Source organism: Gorilla gorilla, chromosome 4, assembly GCF_029281585.2.
Source record: "Gorilla gorilla gorilla isolate KB3781 chromosome 4, NHGRI_mGorGor1-v2.1_pri, whole genome shotgun sequence".
In the NCBI taxonomy this organism is placed as follows: domain Eukaryota; kingdom Metazoa; phylum Chordata; class Mammalia; order Primates; family Hominidae; genus Gorilla; species Gorilla gorilla.
The window spans coordinates 160935154-160960735 of NC_073228.2; the positions used below are offsets into that span (position 1 = coordinate 160935154).

At 41.8% G+C, this 25582-nt stretch overlaps 1 protein-coding gene across 1 annotated transcript in view; it reads right to left on the minus strand.

Annotated features, from left to right (window-relative positions):
* The window catches only part of HAVCR2 (hepatitis A virus cellular receptor 2), a 71473-nt gene that overhangs the window by 19839 nt on the left and 26052 nt on the right, over positions 1 to 25582 (minus strand). Inside the window, exons 2-3 of the mRNA XM_004042893.5 lie at positions 3225 to 3546; positions 932 to 1267 (exon numbers count right to left, since the gene is read on the minus strand). Coding sequence (XP_004042941.4) covers positions 932 to 1267; positions 3225 to 3282 — 394 coding nt within the window. The 5' untranslated portion in view covers positions 3283 to 3546. The remainder of the gene's footprint in view (positions 1 to 931; positions 1268 to 3224; positions 3547 to 25582) is intronic.

Here is a 25582-nt window from a genome sequence, read left to right on the forward strand (position 1 = left end):
AGTACATGTTATAGAAATCTTAAGTCTGTTCACCTCGCAGCATACATGCATAACCCAGCAGTTCACCATGCTGGCTGCACCTGGGGTAAAATCACCTGAGGTAGACTCTGTAAAAAGCTAATGCTTAGCATCTACCTCCAGAGATGCTGATTTCTCTGGTTTTTGGTAGTGGGGTTTTTTCTTCTGCTTTTTAAGAGATAGGGGTAGCCACAGTATATCGGCCAGGCTGGTCTCAAACTCCTGGCCTCAAGTGATCCTCCTGCTTCAGCCTCTCAAAGTATTGGGATTATAGGCTTGAGCCACTGTACCTGGCATCTATAGTTGTTTAAAAACTCTCTATGTGATTCTAATGAGAGTCAGGGTCTCTAACCACTGATCTAGGCCTTTCTTCCCATCTATACATTCCACCCATGAGTTTTGGCTTTTCTTTTTTTTCTTTTTTTTTTTTTTTTGAGACAGAGTTTCACTCTTGTCAGCCAGGCTGGAGTACAATGGCGAGATCTTGGCTTACTGCAACCTCCGACTCCCAGGTTCAAGTGATTCTCCTGCTTCAGCCCCCCAAGTAGCTAGAATTACAGGCTCCCGTAACCATGCCTGGCTAATTTTTTGTATTTTTAGTGGAGACAAGGTTTTACTATGTTGGCCAGGCTGGTCTCGAATTCCTGACCTCATGATCCACCGGCCTCAGCCTCCCAAAGTGCTGGGATTAGAGGTGTGAGCCACCGCGCCCAGGCACACCCATGAGTTTTAAAACAGAGAGAAGGTGTTAAATATCACTGAGCATCACCAATGGGGCCTGTTAAACTTTAGGTCTTGGTGGCCCTCCTCCAGGGCTATAATTAGGGAAGTCAGAGGTGAGAACAATCAGTACCTTTAATATGATCCACAGATAAATCTTATTCATAAAGACGGCATGCAAATGTCCACTCACCTGGTTTGATGACCAACTTCAGGTTAAATTTTTCATCATTCATTATGCCTGGGATTTGGATCCGGCAGCAGTAGATCCCACTGTCTGCTAGAGTCACATTCTCTATGGTCAGGGACACATCTCCTTTGCGGAAATCCCCATTTAGCCAGTATCTGGATTTCCGATAATTCACATCCCTTTCATCAGTCCTGAGCACCACGTTGCCACATTCAAACACAGGACAGGCTCCTTTGCCCCAGCAGACGGGCACGAGGTTCCCTGGGGCGGCTGGGGTGTAGAAGCAGGGCAGATAGGCATTCTGACCCGCCTCCACTCTGTATTCCACTTCTGAGGACCCTGAATAGAGAGAGAAGGAGAGCCAAGACTCAAGCGGTGAGTGAGGTTACTCCATTTCAGGAAAACTGCAAGCCATGTCTTACAGAATAAAGAGGAAGCTACTGCTGCAGTCCTGTTTGGAGGATGATTCGCTGTGACAATGCTTCTCAGATGTGAAGGCCATCAGAATCACCGGGAAGCCTTGCGAAAACACAGATTGCTGGGCTCAACTGCTAGAGTTCCGGACTCGGTTGGCCTGTGGTAGAGCCTGAGAACTTTTATTTCTAACAAGTTCTCAAGTGTTGCTGAAGTGGCTGGTCTCAGAACCTCACTTTCAGAAACACTGCCCTAGGAGAGAATTGTGGCCCAATTCTGTGAACACGGGAGAACAGGGCTGATGGAAACAGACAATCAGAAAATTGGTCATGGTCAGCCAGGAAACGGCCCGCCCATCTGGGCTGCTTGCTTGTTCATCAACAAAGGGAGGCTCTCCCAACACACTTCTCTTTTTAAGCAGCAAGTGCACAGTAAATAAAAACCCTTGGTTAAATAAGGATCTTGTGTATTTGAAACTACTCATGGAGTTGTTTTAAGGTTTAAAGTTGTGAAAAGAAATTAAATTTGGGGACCCCAAACTCATTTAGTCAAAGGGAAAAGTCAAGCTGGGAACTGGGTCATAGAAACCTGCCTCCTCTTTTTGATTCCTGAATAAGATGGCTACAGGATGAAAGGCTGCATGCCTCCCCCATATTTTGCCCACAGGGAAATTCCTGGTCAGCTGTGCAATGCAGATTGATAGCTCATCTTTACCGGTGCGGTCACCCTGGCCAGACACCAATGCGTTATCTGATTGTTTCCCTACCCCATTTTGTCTGTGTTATCTAATGTAAAATGCAGATTCCCCATATTTTTCCTCTGCCCCCCCTTTTTTATGTGAAAACTGAGTGCTTCTCAATATCCCACCTTGTCCCCTTTAAATCTGGAGCCCTCAAAATCATCTTCTGAGAAAGTCATAGACCTGTCTCCCAGGTGCCTCCTTAACTTTGGCAAACAAATCTAAAATGATTGAGACTTGTCTCCTCATTTTCCTCAAATGACAAAGTTAATTCCATTCAAAAAAAAACTATATATATTTTATATATGATAAAACATTCATTATATATTTTCTTTTGATTTTTTATGTCCCCTTTGTTTTCATATGACTCAACTACAGTAAAAACATTCAAACACTATCAAAGGTGTATGAAAAAGTGGCTGGGCACGCGGTGGGTCACGCCTGTAATCCCAGCACTTTGGGAGGCCGAGATGGGCAGATTACTTGAGGCCATGAGTTTGAGAGCAGCCTGACCAACATGGTAAAACCCTATCTCTACTAAAAATAAAAACATTAGCTGGGCGTGGTGGTGCACGCCTGTGATCCCAGCTACTCGGGTGCCTAAGGCAGGAGAATCACTTGAACCTGGGAGGCGGAGATTGCAGTGAGCCAAAATGGCGCCACCACTGCACTCCAGCCTGGGCAATAGAGTGAGACTCGATCTCAATTAAAAAAAAGAAAAAGAAAGGAAAGAAAAAGAAAAAAAGGAAAGAAAAGAAAAGAAAAATATGCCTTACTCTCCCAACTCTTTACCATTCCCTGATTCCTTTTCCTAGAGCCTATACATTAAGAAATGTCCACATATTCCTGCTCCCCGACAATGCACACACACAAATAGAAGCCTAATATATGCATTATTATGCAACTTTTTTTCTTTAATAACATTATAATTTTGAGACATTCTATACCAGTATGTTTTGTCAGACTCACTGTTTGTATCATGATTATATCACATTTATTTACCCACTCCCTCATCGACGGACATTTAGGTTGCTTCCAAGCTTTTGCTATTACAAACAACATTACAATGGCCATCCTTGTATCTCTCCCTTGTCCTCTGTACAGCACCATTATGTCATTGTAAATATCCATGCCGAGACTTACTTGTAAGTAGCAGCAACAGCAGCAGCAGGACACAGTCAAAGGGAAGATGTGAAAACATGGAGCTTGCAGAAGAAAAGTCAGAGGACACCTCTGTTAGGCACAGTTTTAAGTCTCCAAATGGACTGGGTACTTCTTCCAACTGTCTACTCCACAATCACATGAGCAGTAGCCACCCCCGCTGAGTGCTAGCTCAGCACACCCGGGTGTCTGATTGCCAATGATTCTTATAGTAACACTGCCAGGTCTACAGTCACATTAAAGGAAACCAAAGTTCTCTGTCATGCCACACTACACACATCCTGTAAGTGTTCTGATGTCTGTCCTGTGATATCAACAAAGAGGAAGCAATACTTCAGTGGAAGAAAACGCTACTCAGTCATGGCACATAAAGAGAACCCTCTAATAATGTCTCAGATGAGATAGACCTGAAATGGAGCATGTCCGAGTCCATCTGACTAGCGGGGAACACAAAGTACAGATGCATCATCCATGGATTCATTCACTCAAATCAGTCCCTTCATCAGGCCTGTGACCAATGTTTATGAAGCCCCTACTTTGCACCAGGCACTGGACTAGGAAGTGGAACACAACAGTGAATGGCATGTTCCTTATCCTCACATTTACAGACCATCGCAACTCCCAGCATAAGCCTCACTCTCATCCTTCTTCTGACACAGATTAGGTTGTATCCTATAACCTTGCTGAGTCTCAGTTTCCTCATTTATATAATTTATAAAATGAGAAAATTGTATTAGATAATACATGCATGGCTCTCTGTTCTAATATTCTGACTTTGACCTTCAAACTTCCAACTCTTCAATTTAGAAAAAACATGTTCCTTTTGGCAACACTTCCTTTCCTCTACTCTGAGTGGAATTAAGGGGATCTTGGTATCCTGTTTCATCTCATGCATACAAGGTGCCCCCTCTCCCCTACCCCAAGAGGCTTTGGCCATGAATGATCAGAAAGTGTTGAGTTCCAGCCACACTCCCATGACTGAGGTAACAGCTTAGACTCACGTAGCCTCAGCTCTGGGAGTGTGACCTTTATCTGGACACCTTAAAAGCAAAAGCTTTTTTTTATAAAAGGGAAGTGAGCTCACAGGCTGAGTGGTTTCTGAAAAGCCAGTGGCCTTCCTCTATGTCTTGCCTTCCTGAGTTTCTTTGTCATTCACATTTATGCCATTAAATGCATTGGGTATAAATACCAAATTTGTTCAATGTAAACAAATGGCATTTAATATAAATATGCAACTTGTTCAATGTGTGAACTTCCCATAGCATTGCAGAGTGGCAGTTACTCAAGAGATCATAATCAATTTCTCATTTTATTTTATTTTATTTTAATTAATTAATTTATTTATTTGAGATGGAGTTTCGCTCTTTTTGTCCAGGCTGGAGTGCAATGGCGTGATCTCGGCTCACTGCAACCTCTGCCTCCCGGGTTCAAGCAATTCTCCTGCCTCAGCCTCCTGAGTAGCTGGGATTACAGGCATGTGCCATCACCCTGGATAATTTTGTATTTTTAGTAGAGACGGGGTTTCTCCATGTTGGTCAGGCTGTTCCTGAACTCCCGACCTCAGGCGATCCACCCGCCTCGGCCTCCCAAAGTGCTGGGTTTACAGGCATGAGCCACCGCGCCCAGCCAATTTCTCATCTTATAGACAAGGAATCTGAGACTTCAGAAAATTGATTTGCCGAAAGGCACATGATTGGTGATTTAGAATGAGAGCATAAGCCCCCTAAGTGACAGATTTTTTCCACTATAAATTATGTTTTATTAATTTAATGTTTGTCTTCCCACATAACTAATAACCAGCAAATGCCCATATTCAAGTGTAAGGTAGAATAGATTAAATATGGGGTCTGGGGTTATTTTTATTAGCAGCATGAACTTGGTCAAGGCTCTTAAAAGCATCAGCCCTCAGTTTCTGTGTTTTGTTTTGTTTTGTTTTTGTTTTTGTTTTTGTTTTGAGATAGAGTCTTGCTCTGTCACCCAGGCTGGAGTGCAGTGGCGCGATCTCGGCTCACTGCAAACTCCTCCTCCTGGGTTCAAGCAATTCTCCTGTCTCAGCCTCCCAAGTAGCTGGGACTAAGGGCGCACACCACCATGCCCAGCTAATTTTTGTATTTTTAGTAGAGGCAGGGTTTCACCATATTGGTCAGGCTGGTCTCGAATTTCTGACCTCAGGTGATCTACCTGTCTCGGCCTCTCAGAATGCTGGGATTACAGGCATGAGCCACCGTGCCCAGCGATGTTTTGTTTTTACCACTTTGTTTTCTGCTCATTTCTAGAATTGCTACTGAGACCAGCTTTATAAAACATTAACAATTTATTAGTTCATTAAAGTCTAGATATGAAGGGGTCTAGAGATCTCCTTTAACTCTCTTGTGTGTGTAGGGAGCTGGTTCTGAACATTTTCATGTTCACTTAACTTTTATTTCCTGTTTATTTTCTTAAAAACTTTAGATAATACATTCAAATAGTTAAAAAGTAAAAGGAATATAAAAAGCTCAAGAAGCCTTGATCCCATGATCCCATCCTTCCATGTTTACCCCTATTTCTCCCACCTATGCTATAGGTTTTCATTTTTTTTTTTTTTTTTTTGACATAGAGTCTCGCCCTGTCACCCAGGCTGGAGTGCAGCGTCACAATCTCAGCTCACTGCAACCTGCGACTCCCAAGTTCAAGCGATTCTCCTGCCTCAGCCTCCTGAGTAGCTGAGATTATAGGCACCTGCCACCGTGCCCAGCTAATTTTTGTATTTTTAGTAGAGATGGGGTTTCACCATGTTGGTCAGGCTGATCTCGAACTCCTGACCTTGCAATCTGCCCACTTCAGCCTCCCAAAGTGCTGGGATTACAGGCTTGAGCCACCGCACCCTACCAGGTTTTCATTTGCGTAAGTTTCTTGTGTACACTCCCAATGCAAACCCAAGAAAATAAAATATATATTCTCATACTCTCTTTTCTTAGACAAAATACCACATACCTTTTTTGAACCTTGCATTTTCCTATTGTTATTTTATTTGCTGAAATATTTATTTTTTAAACTTTATTTATTTTATTTTATTTTATATTTATTTATTTATTTTTTGAGATGGAGTTTCACTCTTGTCTCTCAGGCTGGAATGCAATGGTGCTATCTCGGCTTACTGCAACCTCTGCCTCCCCTCAGCCTCCCAAGTAGCTGGGATTATAGGCATCTGTCACCATGCCCGGTTAATTTTTGTATTTTTAGTAGAGACAGGGTTTTACCGTGTTGGCCAGGCTGGTCTCAAATTCCTGACCTCAGGTGATCTGCCCATCCCAGCATCCCAAAGTGCTGATTACAGGCAGGAGCCACCACACCTGGCCCTTTATTTTTTTTTTTAATTTGTTTTAATTTATTTTTAGAGACAAGGGTCTCACTAGGTTACCCAGGCTGGTCTCAAACTCCTGGGCTCAAGGGATCCTCCTGCCTCAGCCTCCCAAAGTGCTGGGATTACAGGTGTGAGCCACCATGCCGAGTCTGCTGAAATATTTTTAAACGAATCCCAGACATCGTGCTATTTCACTTTTACGTACTTTAGTGTGCAATCTTCCTTTTTCAAAAATGGGCATTCTGAAGCCGGGTGTGGTGACTCACGGCTGTAATCCCAGCACTTTGGGAGGCCGAGGCAGGTGGATCACCTGAGGTCAGAAGATCGAGACCAGCCTGGCTAACACGGTGAAAACCCCATCTCTACTAAAAATACAAAAAATTAGCCAGGCATGGTGGTGGGTGCCTGTAATCGCAGCTACTTGGGAGGCTGAGGCAGGAGAATCGCTTGAACCAGGGAGGCAGAGGTTGCAGTGAGCCGAGATTGTGCCACTGCATTCCAGCCTGGACAACAAGCGCAAAATTTCGTCTCAAAACAAACCAACCAACAAACAAAAATGGACATTCTGCTAATATAATCATAATATCATTATCACACATAACAAATTTAATGATGCCTTAGAAGCACCTAGTACTTCAGTCTATAGCCAAATCTCCCTGATTATCTCAAAAATGTCTTTTTTCAATCAGTTTGTTTAAATCCAGATCCAAACAAGTCCCAGCATTGCATTTGTTTGCTATGTCCCTCAAGTCTCTTTTAATCGAAGACAGTCTGCCCTCCACCCCCTTGCCATTGGTTATACAAACCAGTTATACAAACCAGGTTTTGTCCTGTGAAATGCTCCACATTCAGGGTTTGTCTGTTTCCCTGTGGGGTCATTTACATTATTCCTCTTTTCTTCGAATTTGCTGAAAATGAAAGTTTGCTCTAGAGGTTTAGTTGGAATGTGGTTTGACTTCTTGGCAAAAACACGTCACAGCTGGTGCCTTGTGCTTCACATTTCATCACAATTGTCTGGTTGCTCCACAGCATGCAACCTTCTTTTTTAAATGTATTTAAATTTTTTTTTTTTTTTTTTTTTGAGACGAAGTCTTGCTCCATCACCCAGGTTGGAGCACAATGGTGCAAACTCGGTTCACTGTAAACTCTGCCTCAAGCAGTTCTCCTGCCTCAGCCTCCTGAGTAGCTGGGATTACAAACACGAGCCACCATGCCCAGCAAATTTTTTGTATTTTTAGTAGAGACGAGGTTTCACCATGTTGGCCAGGCTGGTCTCGAACTCCTGACCTTAAGTGATCCAACTACCTCGGCCTCCCAAAGTTCTGGGATTACAGGCATGAGCAACTGCACCCAGCCTAAAATCTTTTGTTTCAGCTCATGTAGAATGTCCTCATTCTTTTTTATTTTTTCGCTCGGTCCCCAGGCTGGAGTGCAATGGCATGATCTCGGCTCACTGCAAGCTCTGCCTCCCAGATTCATGCCATTCTCCAGCCTCAGCCTCCCGAGTAGCTGGAGCTACAGATGCCTGCCACCACGCCCGGCTAATTTTTTGTATTTTTAGTAGAGACTGGGTTTCATCGTGTTAGCCAGGATGGTCTCGATCTTCTGACCTCATGATCCGCCCGCCTTGGCCTCCCAAAGTGCTGGGATTACAGGTGTGAGCCACCGCGCCTGGCCGAATGTCCTCATTCTTTTATTACAGCTACATAGACTCCATTAGATGAACTCACTGGGCCAGGCACAGTGTGCATAGAGTGTAACTCTAATTATGCAAAATTAGAGTTACACCTTTATAGATAACTAAAGGGCTACTTGACAAAGTTCATAAAATGGAAGTTAGAGCCAGATCAGGAGACAGGATAATATGGGTTATTTAGATGGCAGCACCCGGAAAATCTTAGTCCAACTAGAATCTTCCCTACACAATTGGGAAGTGCAGTGGAATAGATACTGGGGAGTAACTACAATGACCACTTAAGGTGGGGACCCTATATGTACTTAAATTGAGTTGATAATTAACTTGGTTAAATCACATCTCAGGTTACATAGACCTAACTGAGATTAGTTCAAAATTTTGCAAAGGAAGAAACAGGTTGAATATTAAGGGTAAGAGGTTAAATTAAGCAATTGTGAGCTAGGTGTTCTGACTTCCAGATTATAACTAGCCACGTGACTTCCCATGAAGCGTACTGTCACCTTGTGTGTTTGTATAGTACTTTAAAAACCTTTTAAAAAAATTATATAAATCATATTCACTGCAGAAAATTTTGAAAAATACGAATTAAAAAATAAATAAAACAAATGTTGTCATAATCTCAGTACCATGAAATAGCCACTTTCAACTTAATGAGTCTTCTTTCAGATTCTTTTTTTTTTTTTTTTTTTTTTGTAGAGATGGGAATCTCACTGTGTTGCCCAGGCTGGTCTTGAACTCCTGGGTTCAAGTGATCTGCCCATCTCAGCCTCCCAAAGTGCTGGGATTATAGGTGTGAGCTACTGGGCCCAGCTTAAGTTAACTTTCAACACTTTTGCCCTCCTCACCAGGTCCCAGCACTAAGAGGGCTACGTCAGACCACCAAGATCCTGGGCATACCTGGAAGAAACTTCAGGTTTTTCAGGGTCTTCAGAATAATGTGTTTACAAAGATAAATAAATTTCCCCTTTGCTATTGACTACCTCTCACAGCATGACTATGGCGTGTTCTTATACTGATTTTGATGCACCCATACGCCAACAAAACTCTCTTACCAAAGACCCCATACATTATTATGCTGCCAATGAGAGAAAACCCAACTCAGGCTGGCTTCAACTATAAAGTGAATTTATTAACTGACATTATGGAAAAATCCAGGTTCAGGCAAGGCTTGATTCAGTGGCTCTCAGAGAGGTCACCAAGAACCTAGTTTCTGACTGATGTTAACATTCAGTTGCCTCCAGGGCTGCCTCTTTTCTCAGATTCTACACAGTGCCCCTCTCTTGCACCCACAGAGCATGCATCTGTGTGAGTTACTCCCCTATTGGTTAAGAGATTTATACTCTTTCAAAGGCCCAAGTCTGGGTCTGAGTCACAGACTCATTCCTGAAAAATCACTGTCCCCAAAGGGTCAAAAAGCATTAATAGGCTTAGGCCTGGGCCACCTCCCCACACTTCATGTTCTGAAATGAGAGAAGAGTGATTCCCCCAAATAAAAACTGCAGTGCATTTCAGGAGGAGAGACAGAAGTTGGACAACAAAAACAAACATCCACTAGAGACCCCTTACACAAAAAGGGATGAGGCAGGAGATGGGGAAAGAAACTTTCTCCTCCACGTATATATGGTTTTTTTCTTACCTAAAAATGACATTTTACTAATGCAGCGTTTTTTAAGTTGCAAGGACATGCTCTTCACAACCCTGAAGAGATGATAAAGAGCTCCTGTGTTTATAGAGAGTTTTTTATTTAGTAACCATGAATAGATGCCAGAGAGATTAAGCTTGAGGTCACACTCAAGTGAGTGCAAGGCCAGCTTAAAGCCCCTTCCAATATAGAATACAGTGGCCCAGGAAGGACAAGTCAGCATTCTGAGCTATCACAACATTTATCCAGCAAGTAATTTTTTAAAAATTATTTTAGTGACAGAGTCTCTCTCTGTCACCCATGCTGAAGTGCAGTGGTGCAAGCATTACTTACTGTACCTCAAACTCCTGGGCATAAGCTCAATACTTACAGTTTATAAGTACTTACAAACTATAAATTTATGTTATGTAATGTTCTTTATTCTGTTATATTTTTCCATTAAACAATAGTTTAACCTTAAAGCCATATTGTGACATCTACATATCCATTGTTTTATAAAAAATTAAAAAGTCTGATGGTAGTAATACTGGCAGTGGCATGGAGCAAGATAAATACTTATCTTCCCTATTCAGCCTCCTGAGCAGCTGGGACCACAGGCATGAGCTACCACACCCTGTTTGTTATTTTTATTTTTGTACAGAAGGGGTCCCACTTTGTTGCCCAAGCTGATCTTGAGCTCCAGGATTCAAGCAATCCCCCACCTCAGCCTCCCAAAGTGCTGGGATTACAGGCGTGAGCCACCGCACCCAGCCTTTTCCATTAAGTAACTTCTAAGGGAAATTGATGCTGCTCCTGCCTGAGTAACTAAATGTCTTTAGAGTAGAGGAAATGGAGAGGGGTGTAGAAATACTACACCCTTAATAGCTCAGCTAGGCTCTCAATGACGAAAATGAAAAGAATGAAAAGGGGTTCCTCACCCAAAAAATTCAGCTGAGCTATGTGAGTCACTGTGGGAAATCTTATCTGCAGTCTCATCTTGAAAGTGAAGGTCCCACAACCTCCTACAGAGGCCCCACTGGTGGGGGAGCAGCATAAGTGGTCTCTCATTCTGAGCATGTTTTCCAGTGTGGCATCGCCCTTATCTTTCTGTTTGCTGGTTATTAGCCTTTTACCCCGGGTTCAGATAGTTAAGCTTATCATAGTCTTCAATACATGGACGTACTCATCGTCAGTCCCTTGAGGTCCTTTGCTTGTTTTTTTTTTTTTTTTTCACTTTACTATTTCCCCCGCATTGTCTCTGACCCACATTCTCATTTTTCTCTTCTCAAAGGCATCCACCTTACAGGGGAATGTTGAGCAGCTTTCAAAAGCTCACATTCTCACCGACAGTGAGAACTCTTTTGATGTTCTATGCTGCTGCCAATATCAGTACCATCAGGCTTTTTCATTTTTTCCAAAACAATGGATATGTAATGATGTCACAATATGGCTTTAAGGTCAAACTACTGTTTAATGGAAATATAACAGAATATAGGACGTTATATAAACATAAATTTATAGTTTATAAATACTTTGAAGCAAAAACTCAAGTAACTAGGACTCCAAAAAAAAAAATAAAACACTGCTAGTCTCCATAAGTCTCTTCTATTCCCCATGCCAAGACCATGTACTTCTTCCTGATCACAAAATCTTCCCAGCTTGGCACAGTGGCTCATGCCTGGGAGGCTGAGGTAGGAGGATTGCTTGAAGCCAGGAGTTCAAGGCCAGCCTAGGCAACATGGCAAGACTGTCTCTCCAAAACAAAGTAGCTGGGTGCAATGGCTCACACCTGTAATCTCAGCACTTTGGGAAGCCAAGTGGGAGGACTGCTTGAGGCCAGGAGTTCAAGACCTGGACAACAGAGTGAGATCCCATCTCTACAAAAAAAAAATTATTTATAAAAATCTTCCCTCTCTCCTACAGGAAATCACCCTGAATTTTGCAATTATAGTCTTTTTTATAGCTTTACCAGCTATGTGTATCCCAAAATTATATGTATAGTTTTCCTTGGGTTTGAACATTATGTGAATAAAATCATATAGTCTGTAGTCTTTTGTGTTTTATTTAAGTCAATAGTATATTTGTGAAATCCATTCATGCTGTTTGTATCCCTGTAGGTTGTTTATGTATTTTTACTAAACAGTTTTTCTGGGAATGAATATACCTCATATTCTTTGTTCATTCTAATTTATTTATTTATTTATTTATTTAGAGACAGAATCTTGCGCTCTGTCTCCCAGGCTGCAGTGCAGTGGCTAAGTCTCACCTCAGTACTACCTCTACCTCCCAGGTTCAAGTGATTCTCCTGCCTTAGCCTCCCGAGTGGCTGGGATTACAGGTGCGTGCTACCACGATCAGCTAATTTTTGTATTTTTGGTAGAGATAGGGTTTCACCATGTTGGCCAGTTGGTATCAAACTCTTGACCTCAGGTGATCTGCCCACCTCGGCCTTCCAAAGTGCTGGGATTACAGGCATGAGCCACCACACTCGGCCACGTTCATTCTACTTTAGAGGGACACTTTATCTTTTGTTTAGTTATCATAAACAATGCCATTCTGCACATTCTCATAGATGAATCCTGGTACACAAATAGAGAAGCTTCTCTGGACTACATTTCTAAGAGCAGAATTACTGTGTCAGAAGGTATAAACATCTTGAACCTTACTAGAGAATGCCTAATTAGTTTCTAAGACTCCCAGCAGCAGTATACAGCAATTTCTTTTATCCTACATTCTCAGCAACGCTTGGTATTATCAAAGTTGGCTTTTTTGTCTTTTTGTTTGTTTGTTGCCAAATTGGTAAAGCTATAATAACATCTCACTGTGGTTTTAATTTGAATCTTCACAGTTATTAATAAGTTAAGAATCTTTTGTTTCTTATTTTTATTTTTTTAACTTTTTTCATTTTTTGTTTTTTGAGACAGAGTCTTACTCTTTTGTCTAGGCTGGAGTGCAGTGGCACTATCTCGGCTCACTGCAACCTCCACCTCCCAGATTCAAGCAATTCTCTTGCCTCAGCCTCCCAAGTAGCTGGGATTACAAGGGTGTGCCACCACATCCGGCTGGTTTTTATATTTTTACTAGAGATGTGGTTTCACCATGCTGGACAGGCAGGTCTCGAACTCCTGACCTCAGGTGATCCACCCACGTCGGCCTCCCAAAGTGCTGGGATTACAGGTGTGAGCCACTGTGTCTGGCCATTTTTTTTTTCTTTTTGAGACAGAGTCTTGCTTTGTCACCCAGTTTGGAGTACAGTGGTGTAATCTTGGCTTATTGCAACCTCTGCCTCCTGGGTTCAAGCGATTCTCCTGCCTCAGCCTCCCAAGTAGCTGAGACTATAGGCACCCACCATTACACCTGGCTAATTTTTGTATTTTTAGTAGAGACAGGGTTTCGCCATGTTGGCTAGCCTGGTCTCGAACTTCTGACCTCAGGTGATCCACTCACCTTGGCCTCCCAAAGTGCTGGGATTACAGGCATGAGCCATCGTGCCCAGTCAGGATCCTTTATTTTGATTAGGAACTATTTGGACTTTTTTGGACAAATGCTTATTCAACTCTTTTGCCCATTTTCCCATTGAGTTTCTATATTTTTCTTATTATCTTATACAAATAATTTATATATTCTGGTACTAGTTATCTTCTGTTTTAATCCATTGCAAATATTTTCTCCCACACTGGGCTTTTCACTTTACACTGTGTTTTCTTTTTTTTCTTTCTTTTTTTCCTTTTTACACTATCCACGTGGAAATATACAGTATGTTTTCTTGAACTTTCTTAATTTTAATATAGTAAAGTTGACTAATCTTTCCTTTTCTGAGTAGTACATCAGTACTTTTTAAGAAATTCCCCTCTTATCCAGAGATTATAAAAATATTTGCCTACATTAACTTAAATCTTTGTAATTTTGTCTTCCATGCTTAAGCCTTTAATCTTCCTGGAATTTATTTTTGCATGTTTTATCCCAGCCCCATTTATCGGAAATTTCATCATTTTCCCACTACTTTGTAATGACATCTCTACCTATTTCAGAAATCACATAGTGCAAGATGACTGACTAGAGATGCCTGGCACTCCTCTCCCCCAAAAGAAAGGACCAAGGCAATAAATAATAGCTGAGATTTGACCAGATGTCAAAGGGACAGCACTAGAGTACAGTGGGAAAGTAGAGAGGCACCTGTGATGACTAGCAACCCAGGAGGACACTATGGATGCACCCAGCTTCTGCAGCCCCCATCTCCCCAGCCCAGACTGGCCAAGAAACAGAAGAGACTTTCCCTTACAAGGAAACAGTAAGTAGAAGAACCCCAGCAGCCCCCACTGCCACCAAAAATACCTACAGTCCTTACTACAGGAGAATCCTACAAGGTCCTCACAAGCCCTGAGCCCAGTTAGGAGAGGTATAGGGAATTAATGCAGCTGTGTACTCTGGATTAGGACACAAGGTATGCACTCCCCACCCCTACTCGGTCCCCCGACCTGGTGTGAGCCAAACTGGTGCAGCATAGTGCCATCTTGAGACCAGAGCCACATCTGGAGTGCATCCTCCTCTGCGGGCCAGTAGCCACTACATCTCTCCAGCTAGGGCTCCATCTTCATTCTGCCAAGCCCACACAGGTGACTAAATGTCACAACCCCAACTCTGCAGAGGCTGGGCCCAGGATTAGCTCTGACTCTGGCCTTGCCCAGCAGGGAAACCAACCCCTGCTGCTCACATATTCAGCTAGAAAAATAGAATAGTCTGTCAGTCCTGCCCCCGGCAAACCCACCCTAAAGCCAGCCAAACTACTGTAGGCCCTCCCCTGAGCAAGAGAGGTCCCTGAGCCATTCAACAGCTGACACATTTGTAAGCTAGCAGGGTGGCTACATGCCTGCACCCAAAGCCTGAAAAACAGCCCTGTGGCATCTAGCACCCCCTCCTACAATTGCAGACATACTTCTAGCCTGCCCAAAGGCCCTGCACCCCAAATCAGGACCTCAGAAATAGCCCTGTTGACTGCCCATGGCAGGCGCATACCCAGGCAGGACAAGCAGCTTTGTGACCATGTCTCAGGCTTAGAAAACAGCCCAATGAGCCATTCCTGGCAGTCAAGCCCCCAGGCCAACTGAGCAGCTGTGCACCCACATCTTGGGCCAGGGAAACAGCCCCACAGGCCACTCCTGTCTGGCATGCTCCCAGGCTGATCAAGCTGCTATGTGCCCATGTCCAGGGCCTAAGAAATAGCCTTGCAGGCTGCTCCTGGCAGACACACCTCCAGGCCAGCCAAGCAACTGTGTGTCCCCTCACATCCTAGGCCTGAGAAACAGCCCCATGGTCCACCCCCACCAGACACACACCCAGGCCAGCTGAGCAGCTATGCACCCCATCCTGGGCCTGAGAAATAGCCCTGTGGTCCACCTCTACCATACCATATGGCCAGCCAAAAAGCCATATGGCCACATCCCAGGCCTAAGAAACAGCCCTGTGGACCACCCTAAGGAGACACCCCCCAGGCCAGCCCAAATAACCTTTACTCACTTCTCAGAACTAAAAAACAGCCCCAAGGACCATCCCCAGGAGACACACCCCCCCAGGCCAGCAAAGCAACCAGTGTACTGGACTCAAGAAATAGCACCATGGGCCACCCCTGGATGATCGGCCTTCAGGCTAGCCACGAAACAGCACACTGATGCCCTTAGTTAAAGTAAAAGCTCTGTGGTCCCAACCCTGATGAGTGAGACCCCAAGTTGGCCAACCTACCATGGCCATGTAGGCACACTGACCTGAGAAATAACCTGAAATAACCTGAAAGCCCACTTCCAGCAGAGCTGCACCACCACTGCCACAAACTCTCTTAGCCTATGCCACTGAGACACATGCAAACATCACTAACATGGATTACAACTGAAGAAACTACATGGACACTGCACTACTGCATCCACCTAGAACCAAAGCCAATGCACTCCATTGAACCAACACTCCAAGACCATCTATGCAAATAAGTCATTGCCTACTAAACCTACTGCATAGAATTGGAAGAGGCAAACGTTTCACTGACTTGCACAGAAATCAATGTAAGGAAAAGCAAGAAAACATGTCTCTTCCCAAAGAACACAATAATTCTCCAATAACAGACCCCAATACTAAGGAAGTATTAAAAATGCCAGAAAAAGAATTCAAAATAATAATTCTAATAAAACTCAGTGAGATACAAGAGAATACAGGTATACAATTCAATGAAATCAGGAAAACAGTTCATAATTTGAATGAGAAATTCAACAGATATATATCATTTAAAAAAGAACCAAATAGAAATTCTAAAGCTAAAGAATTCAATGAATAAAATAAAAAATACAATTGAGAGTTCTGACAATAGAATGGACTGAGCCAAAGGAAAAAAAAAAAAATCCCTGAACTTGAAGACAGGTCTTTTGAAATAATATAGGCAGACAGAAAAAAAAAAAAAAAGAAGAAAGAAAGAATAGAAAGCTTACAGGGTTTATGAACCATCACTAAGCAAACAAATATTTGCATTACAAGCATTCCAGAAGCAGAAGAAAAGGGAAAAGTTATATTAAAAAAACATATTTAATGAAATATTCCAAGTCTTGGGAGAAAGATGGACATCCAGATCTAGGAAGCTCAAAGAACCGCAAATACATTAGATTCAAACAGGTCCTTTCTAAGGCACATTATGTCAAATTATCAAAAGTCAAAGATAAATACAGAATTCTAAAAACAGCAAGAGAGAACTGTTGGGTCATACGTAAGGGAATCTCTATAAGACTAACAGTGAATTTCTCAGCAGAAACTTTACGGGCCAGGAGAGAATGATTTAAGGATTTGAAAGAAAAAAAAAAAAGCCTGCCAGCCAAAAACTTCATACCCAGCAAAGCTATCATTCAGAAATGAAAAAGAAATACAATCTTTCACAGACAAGCAAAAATTGAGGGAACTCATCACCACTAGATGAGCCTTATAAGAAATGTTCACGGGAGTCTTACATCTGGAAGTGAAAGACAAGAACCACCATCATGGAAAGATACAAAAATATAAAACTCATTGGTATAGCCAACACCCAAAGAAGAAATAGAAAGGAATAATACCTTATCACTAGAGAAAACCACTCAACTGCAAAAATAGTAAGAGAGAAATTAAGGAACAAAAGATACACAAAACAAAAAAAATCAATAAAATGGCAGGAATAAGTTCTCATCTATCAATAATAATCTTGAATGTAAACTAATTAAATTCCATATTTAAAAGATAAAGACTGGCTGAATGCATAATAAAACAAGACCCAACTATAGGCTGCCTACAAGAAACTCATCTTATATGTAAAGACATAGATTGGAAACGAAAGGATTGAAAAAGATATTGTTTTGCTTTTGGACAAAGATTTTTGCTCATGGAAAAAGATATTCTTTTTCTTTTTTACTCCTGCTTGCTTTTGAAAAGCAAAAATATAAAACTCATTGGTAGAGCCAATACCCAAAGAAGAAATAGAAAGGAATAATACCTTATCACTAGAGAAAACCACTCAACTGCAAAAATAGTAAGAGAGAAGTTAAGGATTTCTGATTTGGAAAGCAAAAGCAAGCGAGAGTAGCTATACTTATATCAGACAAAACAGACTTGAAGTCAAAGCTGTATAAAGAGACAAAGAAGGACATTATATAATAATAAATGGATCAATTCAGCAAGAAAATCAAACAATTGTAAATATATATGCACCCAACACCATGCACCCAGATATATAAAGGAAATATTGTCAGATCTAAAGGGAAAGATCGATCCCAATACAAAGCAGTTGGGGACTTCGACACTATACTCTCAGCATTGGACAGATTTCTAGAAAGAAAATCAACAAAGGAACACTGGATATAAATTGCACCATAAACCAAATGGACCTAACAGACATTTACAGAACATTTCACTAGATAGCTGCAGAATACACATTCTTCTCATCAGCACATGGAACATTCTCCAGGATTGTCAGCCAGGCTGGAATGCAATGGCAAGATTCGGTTTACTGCAACCTCTGACGCCCAGGTCCAAGCAATTCTTCTGCCTCAGCCTCCCAAGTAGCTGGGATTACAGGCACCTGCCACCACACCCAGCTACTTTTTTTATTATTATTATTTTTAGTAGAGATGGGTTTTCGCCATGTTAGCCAGGCTGGTCTCGAACTCCTGACCTAAGGTTATCTACCTGCCTCGGGCTCCCAAAGTGCTGGGATTACAGGCATGAGCCAACACACCTGGCTAAAAAAAAATTTCAAAATCAAAATCATATCAAGTATCTTACCTGACCACATGGAATAAAACTAGAAATCAATAAAAAGACGAATATTCAAAACTATACAAATAGAGGGAAACTAAAAGACACGCTCCTGAATGACTAATGCATGAAGAAGAAATTAAGAATAAAATTTTTTAAATTTATTTATTTATTTATTTATTTATGACCAGGTCTCCATCTGTCTCCCAGGCAGGAGTGCAGTGGTGCGATCATGGCTCACTGCAGCCTTTACTTCCCAGGCTCAGGGGATCCTCCTGCCTCAGCCCACTGAGTACCTGGAAATACAGGTGTGCACCACCACACTTGGCTATTTTTTGTAGAGACAGGGTCTTGCTATGTTACCTTGGCTGGTCTCAAACTCCTGGGCTCAAGCATGTCTTGCCTCGTCCTCCCCAAGTGCTGGGATTACAGCATGAGCCACCGCACCTGGCCAAGAATGAAATTGCAAAACAAATGAAACAAATTAAAGAGCAAGTAAAACAAATTAAGAGAGAAATTAAGGAACAAAAGATATATATAAAAGATATATCACTCTTGGCCAGGCACGGTAGCTCATGCCTGTAATCCCAGCACTTTGGGAGGCTGAGGCAGGCAGATCACCTAAGGTCAGGAGTTTGAGACCAGCCTGACCAACATGGTGAAACTCCATCTCTACTAGAAATACAAAAAATTTAGCCACGCATGGTGGTGCATGCCTGTAATCCCAGCTACTTGGAGGGGCTGAGGCAGGAGAATTGCTTGAACCCTGGAGGCGGAGGTTGAGGTAAGTTAATATCATGCCACTGCATTCCAGCCTGGGCAACAGAGCGAGACTCCGTCTCAAAAAAAAAAAAAAAAAAATATATATATATATATATCTTTGTTTCCTTGAAACAAATGAAAATAGAAACACAACACATCAAAACCTATGGAACACAGGTAAAGCAGTATTAAGAGACAAGTTTTTTGTTATTGTTTTTTGGGGGCTTTTTTGAAACAGAGTCTCCATTCTGTCACCAAGGCTGAAGTGCAGTGGTGTGATCTCGGCTCACTGCAACCTCCATTAAGAGGCAAGTTTATAGCAATAAATGCCTACACTGAAAAACTAGAAAGAGGGCCAGGCATGGTGGCACATATCTGTAATCCTAGCACGCTGGGAGGCCGAGGTGGGAGAATTGCTTGAGGCCAGGAGTTCAAGACCAGCCTGGGCAACACAGTGAGACCCTATCTCTACAAAAATAAAAAACATTATTAGCTGGGCATGGTGGTGCATACCTGTAGTACTGCTAGTCAGGAGGCTGAGGTGGAAGGATCCCTTGAGCCCAGGAATTTAAGGTTGCAATGAGCCATGATTGTGCCAACAATGCAGCCATGGTTGACTCCAACCTGACAGAGTAAGAACCTGCCTCAAAAAAAATAGCAATAATAAAAATTAAAAAAAAATTAAACTAGAAAGATTTCAAATATGCTATCCTACAAAATAAATTCAAGAGAGAAAAGAAAAAAAGAAGGATTTCAATAAACAACTTCATGATATATCTCAAAGAACTACTAAAGGAAGAACAAACCAAATCCAAAATTAGAAGGAAAGACATAATAAATACCAGAGCAGAAATAAAAATACAAAAGATTAATAAAACAAAAGGTGATTTTTTGAAAAGATAAACAAACTTAATGAACCATTAGCTAGACCGACTAAGAAAAAAAGAGAGAAGACCCAAATAAAATCAGAAATAAAAAACGAGATGTCACAATGAATACCACAGAAATACAAAGGATCATTAGAGCCAGGTGTGGTGGCTCACACTGGTAATCCCAACACTTTGGGAGGCTGAGGTAGGACAATCGCTTGTAGCTAGGAGTTTGAGAACAGCCTCCAGCCTGGGCAACAGAGTGAGACTCTATCTCTACAAAAAAATTAGTAAATAAAAACAAAATTTTGTTGTTGTTGTTTTGAGATGGAGTCTCACTTTCTTTCCCTGGCTGGAGTGCAGTGGCACAATCTTGGTTCACTGCAACCTCCCCCTCCCAGGTTCAAGTGATTCTCCTGTCTCAGCCTCCCAAGTAGTTGGGATTTCAGGTGCCTGCCACCATGCCTGGCTAATTTTTGTATTTTTCATATAGATGGGGTTTCACCATATTGGCCAGGCTGGTCTTGAACTCCTGACCTCAAGTGATCCACCCACCTCAGCCTTCCAAAGTGCTGAGATTACAGGCATGTGCCACTGCACCCGGCCAAAATTTTTTAAAAGGATCATTAGAGACTACCATTAACAACTATATGCTCCTGAAAGCAAAGGCAAACAGGAGTAGCTATCCTTATACCAGACAAAACAGACTTCAAGTCAAGAGCTGTATAAAGAGACAAAAACCTAGTGGAAATGGATAAATTTCTGGACATATACAACCTATCAATATTGAACCAAGAAGAAACAGAAAACCCAAACAGACCATTAACAGATTGAATCAGTAAGAAAAATTATCCCAACAGACTGGGCATGGTGGCTCACATCTGTAATTCTATCACTTTGGGAGATCAAGATGGGAACATTGCTTGAAGCCAAGAGTTCAAGAGCAGCCTGGGCCAACTAAGCAAAAGCCCGTTTCTTTAAAAAAACAGAAGAAAGGAAAAAAGAAAGACAGAGGAAGGGGGGAGGGGAAGGGGAGGGGAAGGGGAGGGGAAGGCAAAGGAAGGGAATTCTCCCAACAAAGAAAAGTCCAGGATCAGAGGACTTTACCACTGAATTCTACAGAAACCTTTAAATGATAATTCAAACCAATTCTTCTCAAACTACTCCTAAAAATTAAAGCAGAGGGAACTCTTCCTAACTCATTCTATGAGGCTAGCATAACTAATAACAAAACTAGACAAGGACACAACAAAAAAAGAAAACCACAGGCCAATATTCCTGATGAACACAGATCTAAAATCCTCAATAAAATACTAGCACACTGAATCCAACAGTACATCAAAAAGATAATACACCATGATCAAGTGGGATTTACCCCAGGGATGCAAGGCTGGTTCAACATACATAAATCAATAAATGTAATATATTACATTAAAAGAATGAAGGACAAAAACCACACGATCATCTAATAGAAGCAGAAAAAGCATCGGGTAAAATTCAACACACCCTCATAACAAAAACTCTCAATAATTAGGTATAGTAGAAAAGTACCAGGCTGGGCATGGTGGCTCATGCCTGTAATCTCAGCACTTTGGGAGGGTGGATCGTGTGAGTCCAGGAGTTTGAGACCAGCCTGGACAACATGGTGAAACCCCGTCTCTACAAAAAGTTTTCTAAAAGTTAGGTGAGCACGGTGGCCCATGCCTGTAGTCCCACTACTCAGGAGGCTGAGGTGGTAGGATTACCTGAGCGTAGGAGTAGGAGGTTGTAGTGAGCCAAGATTGTGCCCTTGCACTCCAGCCTGGCCAACAGAGCAAGACCTTGTCTCAAAAGAAAAATAAATAAAAGTACTTCAACACAATAAAGGCTATACGTGACAAACCCACAGCTAAGATCATACTGAATGGGGAAAAGCTAAAAGTTTTTCCTCTAATAATTGGAAAAAAACAAGGATGCCCTTTTACTCAACATAGTGCTAAACACATTCAGTAAAGTTGCAGGACACAAATCAACATACAAAAATCGGTCACATTTCTATATAAAAACAACAAACTCATCAAAAAAAATTTAAAAGTCAATCCCACTTACAGTAGTTACAAAAAAATACCTAGGAATAAATTTAACCAAGGATATGAAAGACCTCTACAAGGAAAACTACAAAACATTGATGAAAAAAAGTGAAAAGGATAAAATAAATGTAAAGACATCCCATGCTAATGGATCAGAAGAATTTATATTGTTAAAATGATCATACTACCCAAAGCAACCTACAGATTCAATGCAATGCCTACCAAAATACCAATGACATTCTTCAGAGAAATTGTTTTGTTTTTTTTTTTCTTGAGATGGAGTCTCGCTCTGTCGCCCAGGCTGGAGTGCGGTGACACGATCTTGGCCCACTGCAACCTCCGCCTCCCAGGTTCAGGCCATTCTCCTGCCTCAGCCTCTCAAGCAGCTGGGACTACAGGTGCGCACCACCACACCCAGCTAATTTTTTTGTATTTTCAGTGGAGACGGGGTTTCACCATGTCAGCCAGGATGGTGTCAGTCTCCTGACCTTGTGATCCACCCGCCTCGGCCTCCCAAAGTGCTGGGATTACCGGCATGAGCCACCACTCCTGGCTGAGAAATTGTTTAAAAATCTTAAAATTTGCATAGAACCACAAAAGATCCTCTGAACAAAAAGAACAAAGCTCGAGGTATCACACTACCAGACTTCAAAACATACTACAAAGCGGTTGTAACCAAAACAGCATGATACTGTGTGTCAAAAACAGACACATAGACCAGTGGAAGATAATGGAGAACCCAGAAATAAATCCATGTATCTACAGCCAACTGATTTTTGACAATACTCACTGGGGAAAGGACAGTCTCTTCAATAAATGGTGCTGGGAAAACTGGATATCCACATGTAGAAGAATGAAACTAGACCCTCACCTATAACCCTATACAAAAATAAACTCAAAATAGATCAAAGACCTAGATATAAGACCCCAAACTATAAAACTACTAGAAGAAAACATAAGGGAATTGCTTCAAGGCGTTGGTTTGAGAAAATATTTTATGAATAAAACCTCAACCACACAGGCAACAAAAGCAAAAATAAACAAATGGGGTTATATCAAACTAAAAAACTGTACATCAGGGCCAGGCATGGTGGCTCATGCCTGTAATCCCAGCAATTTGGGAGGCCAGGGGGCGTGGATCACCTGAGGTCAGGAGTTCGAGACAAGCCTGGCCAATATGGCAAAACCCTGTCTCTACTAAAAATACAAAAATTAGCCAGACATCATGGCATGAGCCTGTAATCCCAGCTACTCGGGAGGCTGAGGTGGGAGAATCACTTGAACCTGGGAGGCGGAGGTTGCAGTGAACCAAGATCGTGCCACTGCACTCCAGCCTGGGTGACAGAGTGAGACTCTGTCTCAAAAAACAAACAAACAACAAACAAAAACTGCACATCAAAGGAAACAATCAAAAGAGTGAAAAGACAACCTACAGAATGGGAGAAAATGTTTGCAAGCTATTCATTCATCCAGTGGAGGATAAATGTCCAGAATACACAAGGAACTCAAACATCTCAATAGCAAAAAATAAACAATCTGATTTTACAATGAGCAAATGATCTGTACAAACATTTCTCAAAAGAAAATATATAAAGATGGCCAACAAGTATATGAAAAAAATGCTCAACAACACTAATTATCAGAGAAATGCAGTCCGGGCTCAGTGGCTCATGCCTATAATCCCAGCACTTTGGGAGGCCAAAGCAGGTGGATCACTTGAGGTCAGGAGTTCGAGACCAGCCTGACCAATATGGTGAAATCCCATCTCTACTAAAAATACAAAATTAATCAGGTGTGGTGGCACACACCTATAATCCCAGAGGCAGAGGTTGCAGTTAGCTGAGGTCACACCATTGCACTCCAGCCTAGGCAACAAGAGGGAAACTCCATCTCAAAAAAAAAAAAAAAAAAAGAAATACAAAGCAAAACTATAATGAGATATCATCTCAAGACGGCAATTACAAAAAAAAGAAAACATAAATGCTGGTGAGGAAGTAGAGGAAAAAAAACTTTTTTTTTTTTTTGAGACGGAGTTTCGCTCTTGTTGCCCAGGCTGGAGTGCAATGTTGCAATCTCGGCTCACCTCAACCTCCACCTCCCAGGTTCAAGCGATTCTCCTGCCTCAGCCTCTTGAGTAGCTGGGATTACAGCCACATGCCACCACGCCCGGCAAATTTTGTATTTTTAGTAGAGACAGGGTTTCTCCATGTTGGTCAGGCTGGTCTCAAACTCCTGACCTCAGGTGATCTGCCTGCCTCGGCCTCCAAACTGCTGGGATTACAGGAAAAAAGAACTCTTAAACACTTGGTGGGAATGTAAACTAGTAGAGCCACTATAGAAAACAGTATGGAGGTTCTCAAAAAGCCAAAAATAGAACTACCATGTGATCCAACAATTCCACTACTGGGCATTTATCCAAAGGAAAGGAAATGAGTATATCAGAGATATCTGCACCCCCATGCTTATTGCAGCACAATCACAATAGACAAAATATGGAATCCACTTAGGTATCCAACAACAGATAAGTGGATTAGAAAATGTGGTATATATACACAATGGAATACTATTCGATCATAAAAAAGAATTAAATCTTGTCATTTGCAGCAATATGGATGGAACTAGAAGACATTATGTTAAATGAAATAAGCCAGGAATAGAATATTAAACACTGCATTTTCTTTTCTTTTTTTTTTTTTTTTTTTTTTGAGACGGAGTTTCGCTCTTGTTGCCCAGGCTGGAGTGCAATAGCACGATCTCAGCTCACTGCAACCTCTTCCTCTCAGGTCCAAATGAGTCTCGTGTTTCAGCCACCTGAGCAGCTGGAATCACAGGCTTGTACCACCATGCCTGGCTAATTTTTTGTATTTTTGGTAGAGATGGGGTTTCTCCCTATTGGCCAGACTGGTCTCAAACTCCTGGCCTCAAGTCATTCACCCACCTTGGCCTCCCAAAGTGCTGGGATTACAGGCATGAGCCACCATGCCCAGCCTGGATTTTGTTTAATATCTCTTAATAAAATTTAACAATTTTCTCAATGGAAACCTTCAATTAACTTTTTTATTTATTCCTGGTACTTCATATTACTAATCCTATTTTATGTAGTATCTTTTCTTCCCCCGCCAAGACAGGCCACTCTGTTACCCAGGCTACAGTGCAGTGGCATGATCATGGTTCACTGCAGCTTCAACCTCCTGGGCTCAAGCGATCCTCCCACCTCAGCCTCCCAAGCAGCTGACACACGCCATCATTCCAACTAGTTTCTTTATTTTTCATTTTGCAGAGATGAGGTCTCAACTACATTGCCTAGGCTGGTCTTGAGCTCCTGAGCTAAAGCAAGCCTCCTGCCTCAGCCTCCCAAAGTGCTGAGATTACAGATATAAGCCACCACTCCTGGCTGAGTATCTCATTTTTAAGTTATTGTTTGTTGCTGGTATACCAGAATAAAATTGATTTTTGAATATTTTTTCCTCAGCAATCAGTAAACTCATTAATAAGTTATCTGTGGGTTACACTGAATTTTCTATGTTAACAACCATTTTCTGCAAATAACGACAGTTTTGTTCCTTCCTTTTCAATACTACTTTTTTTTTTCCTTACCATGCTGGTTAGGAAATCTAGTACGTATTTAATAGAAATTTTGATAGCAGGCATCCTTGTTTTACTCCAGCTCTCAAAGGAAATTTACAGGTTTTCATCTTGAGTATAATACATGCTATAGGTT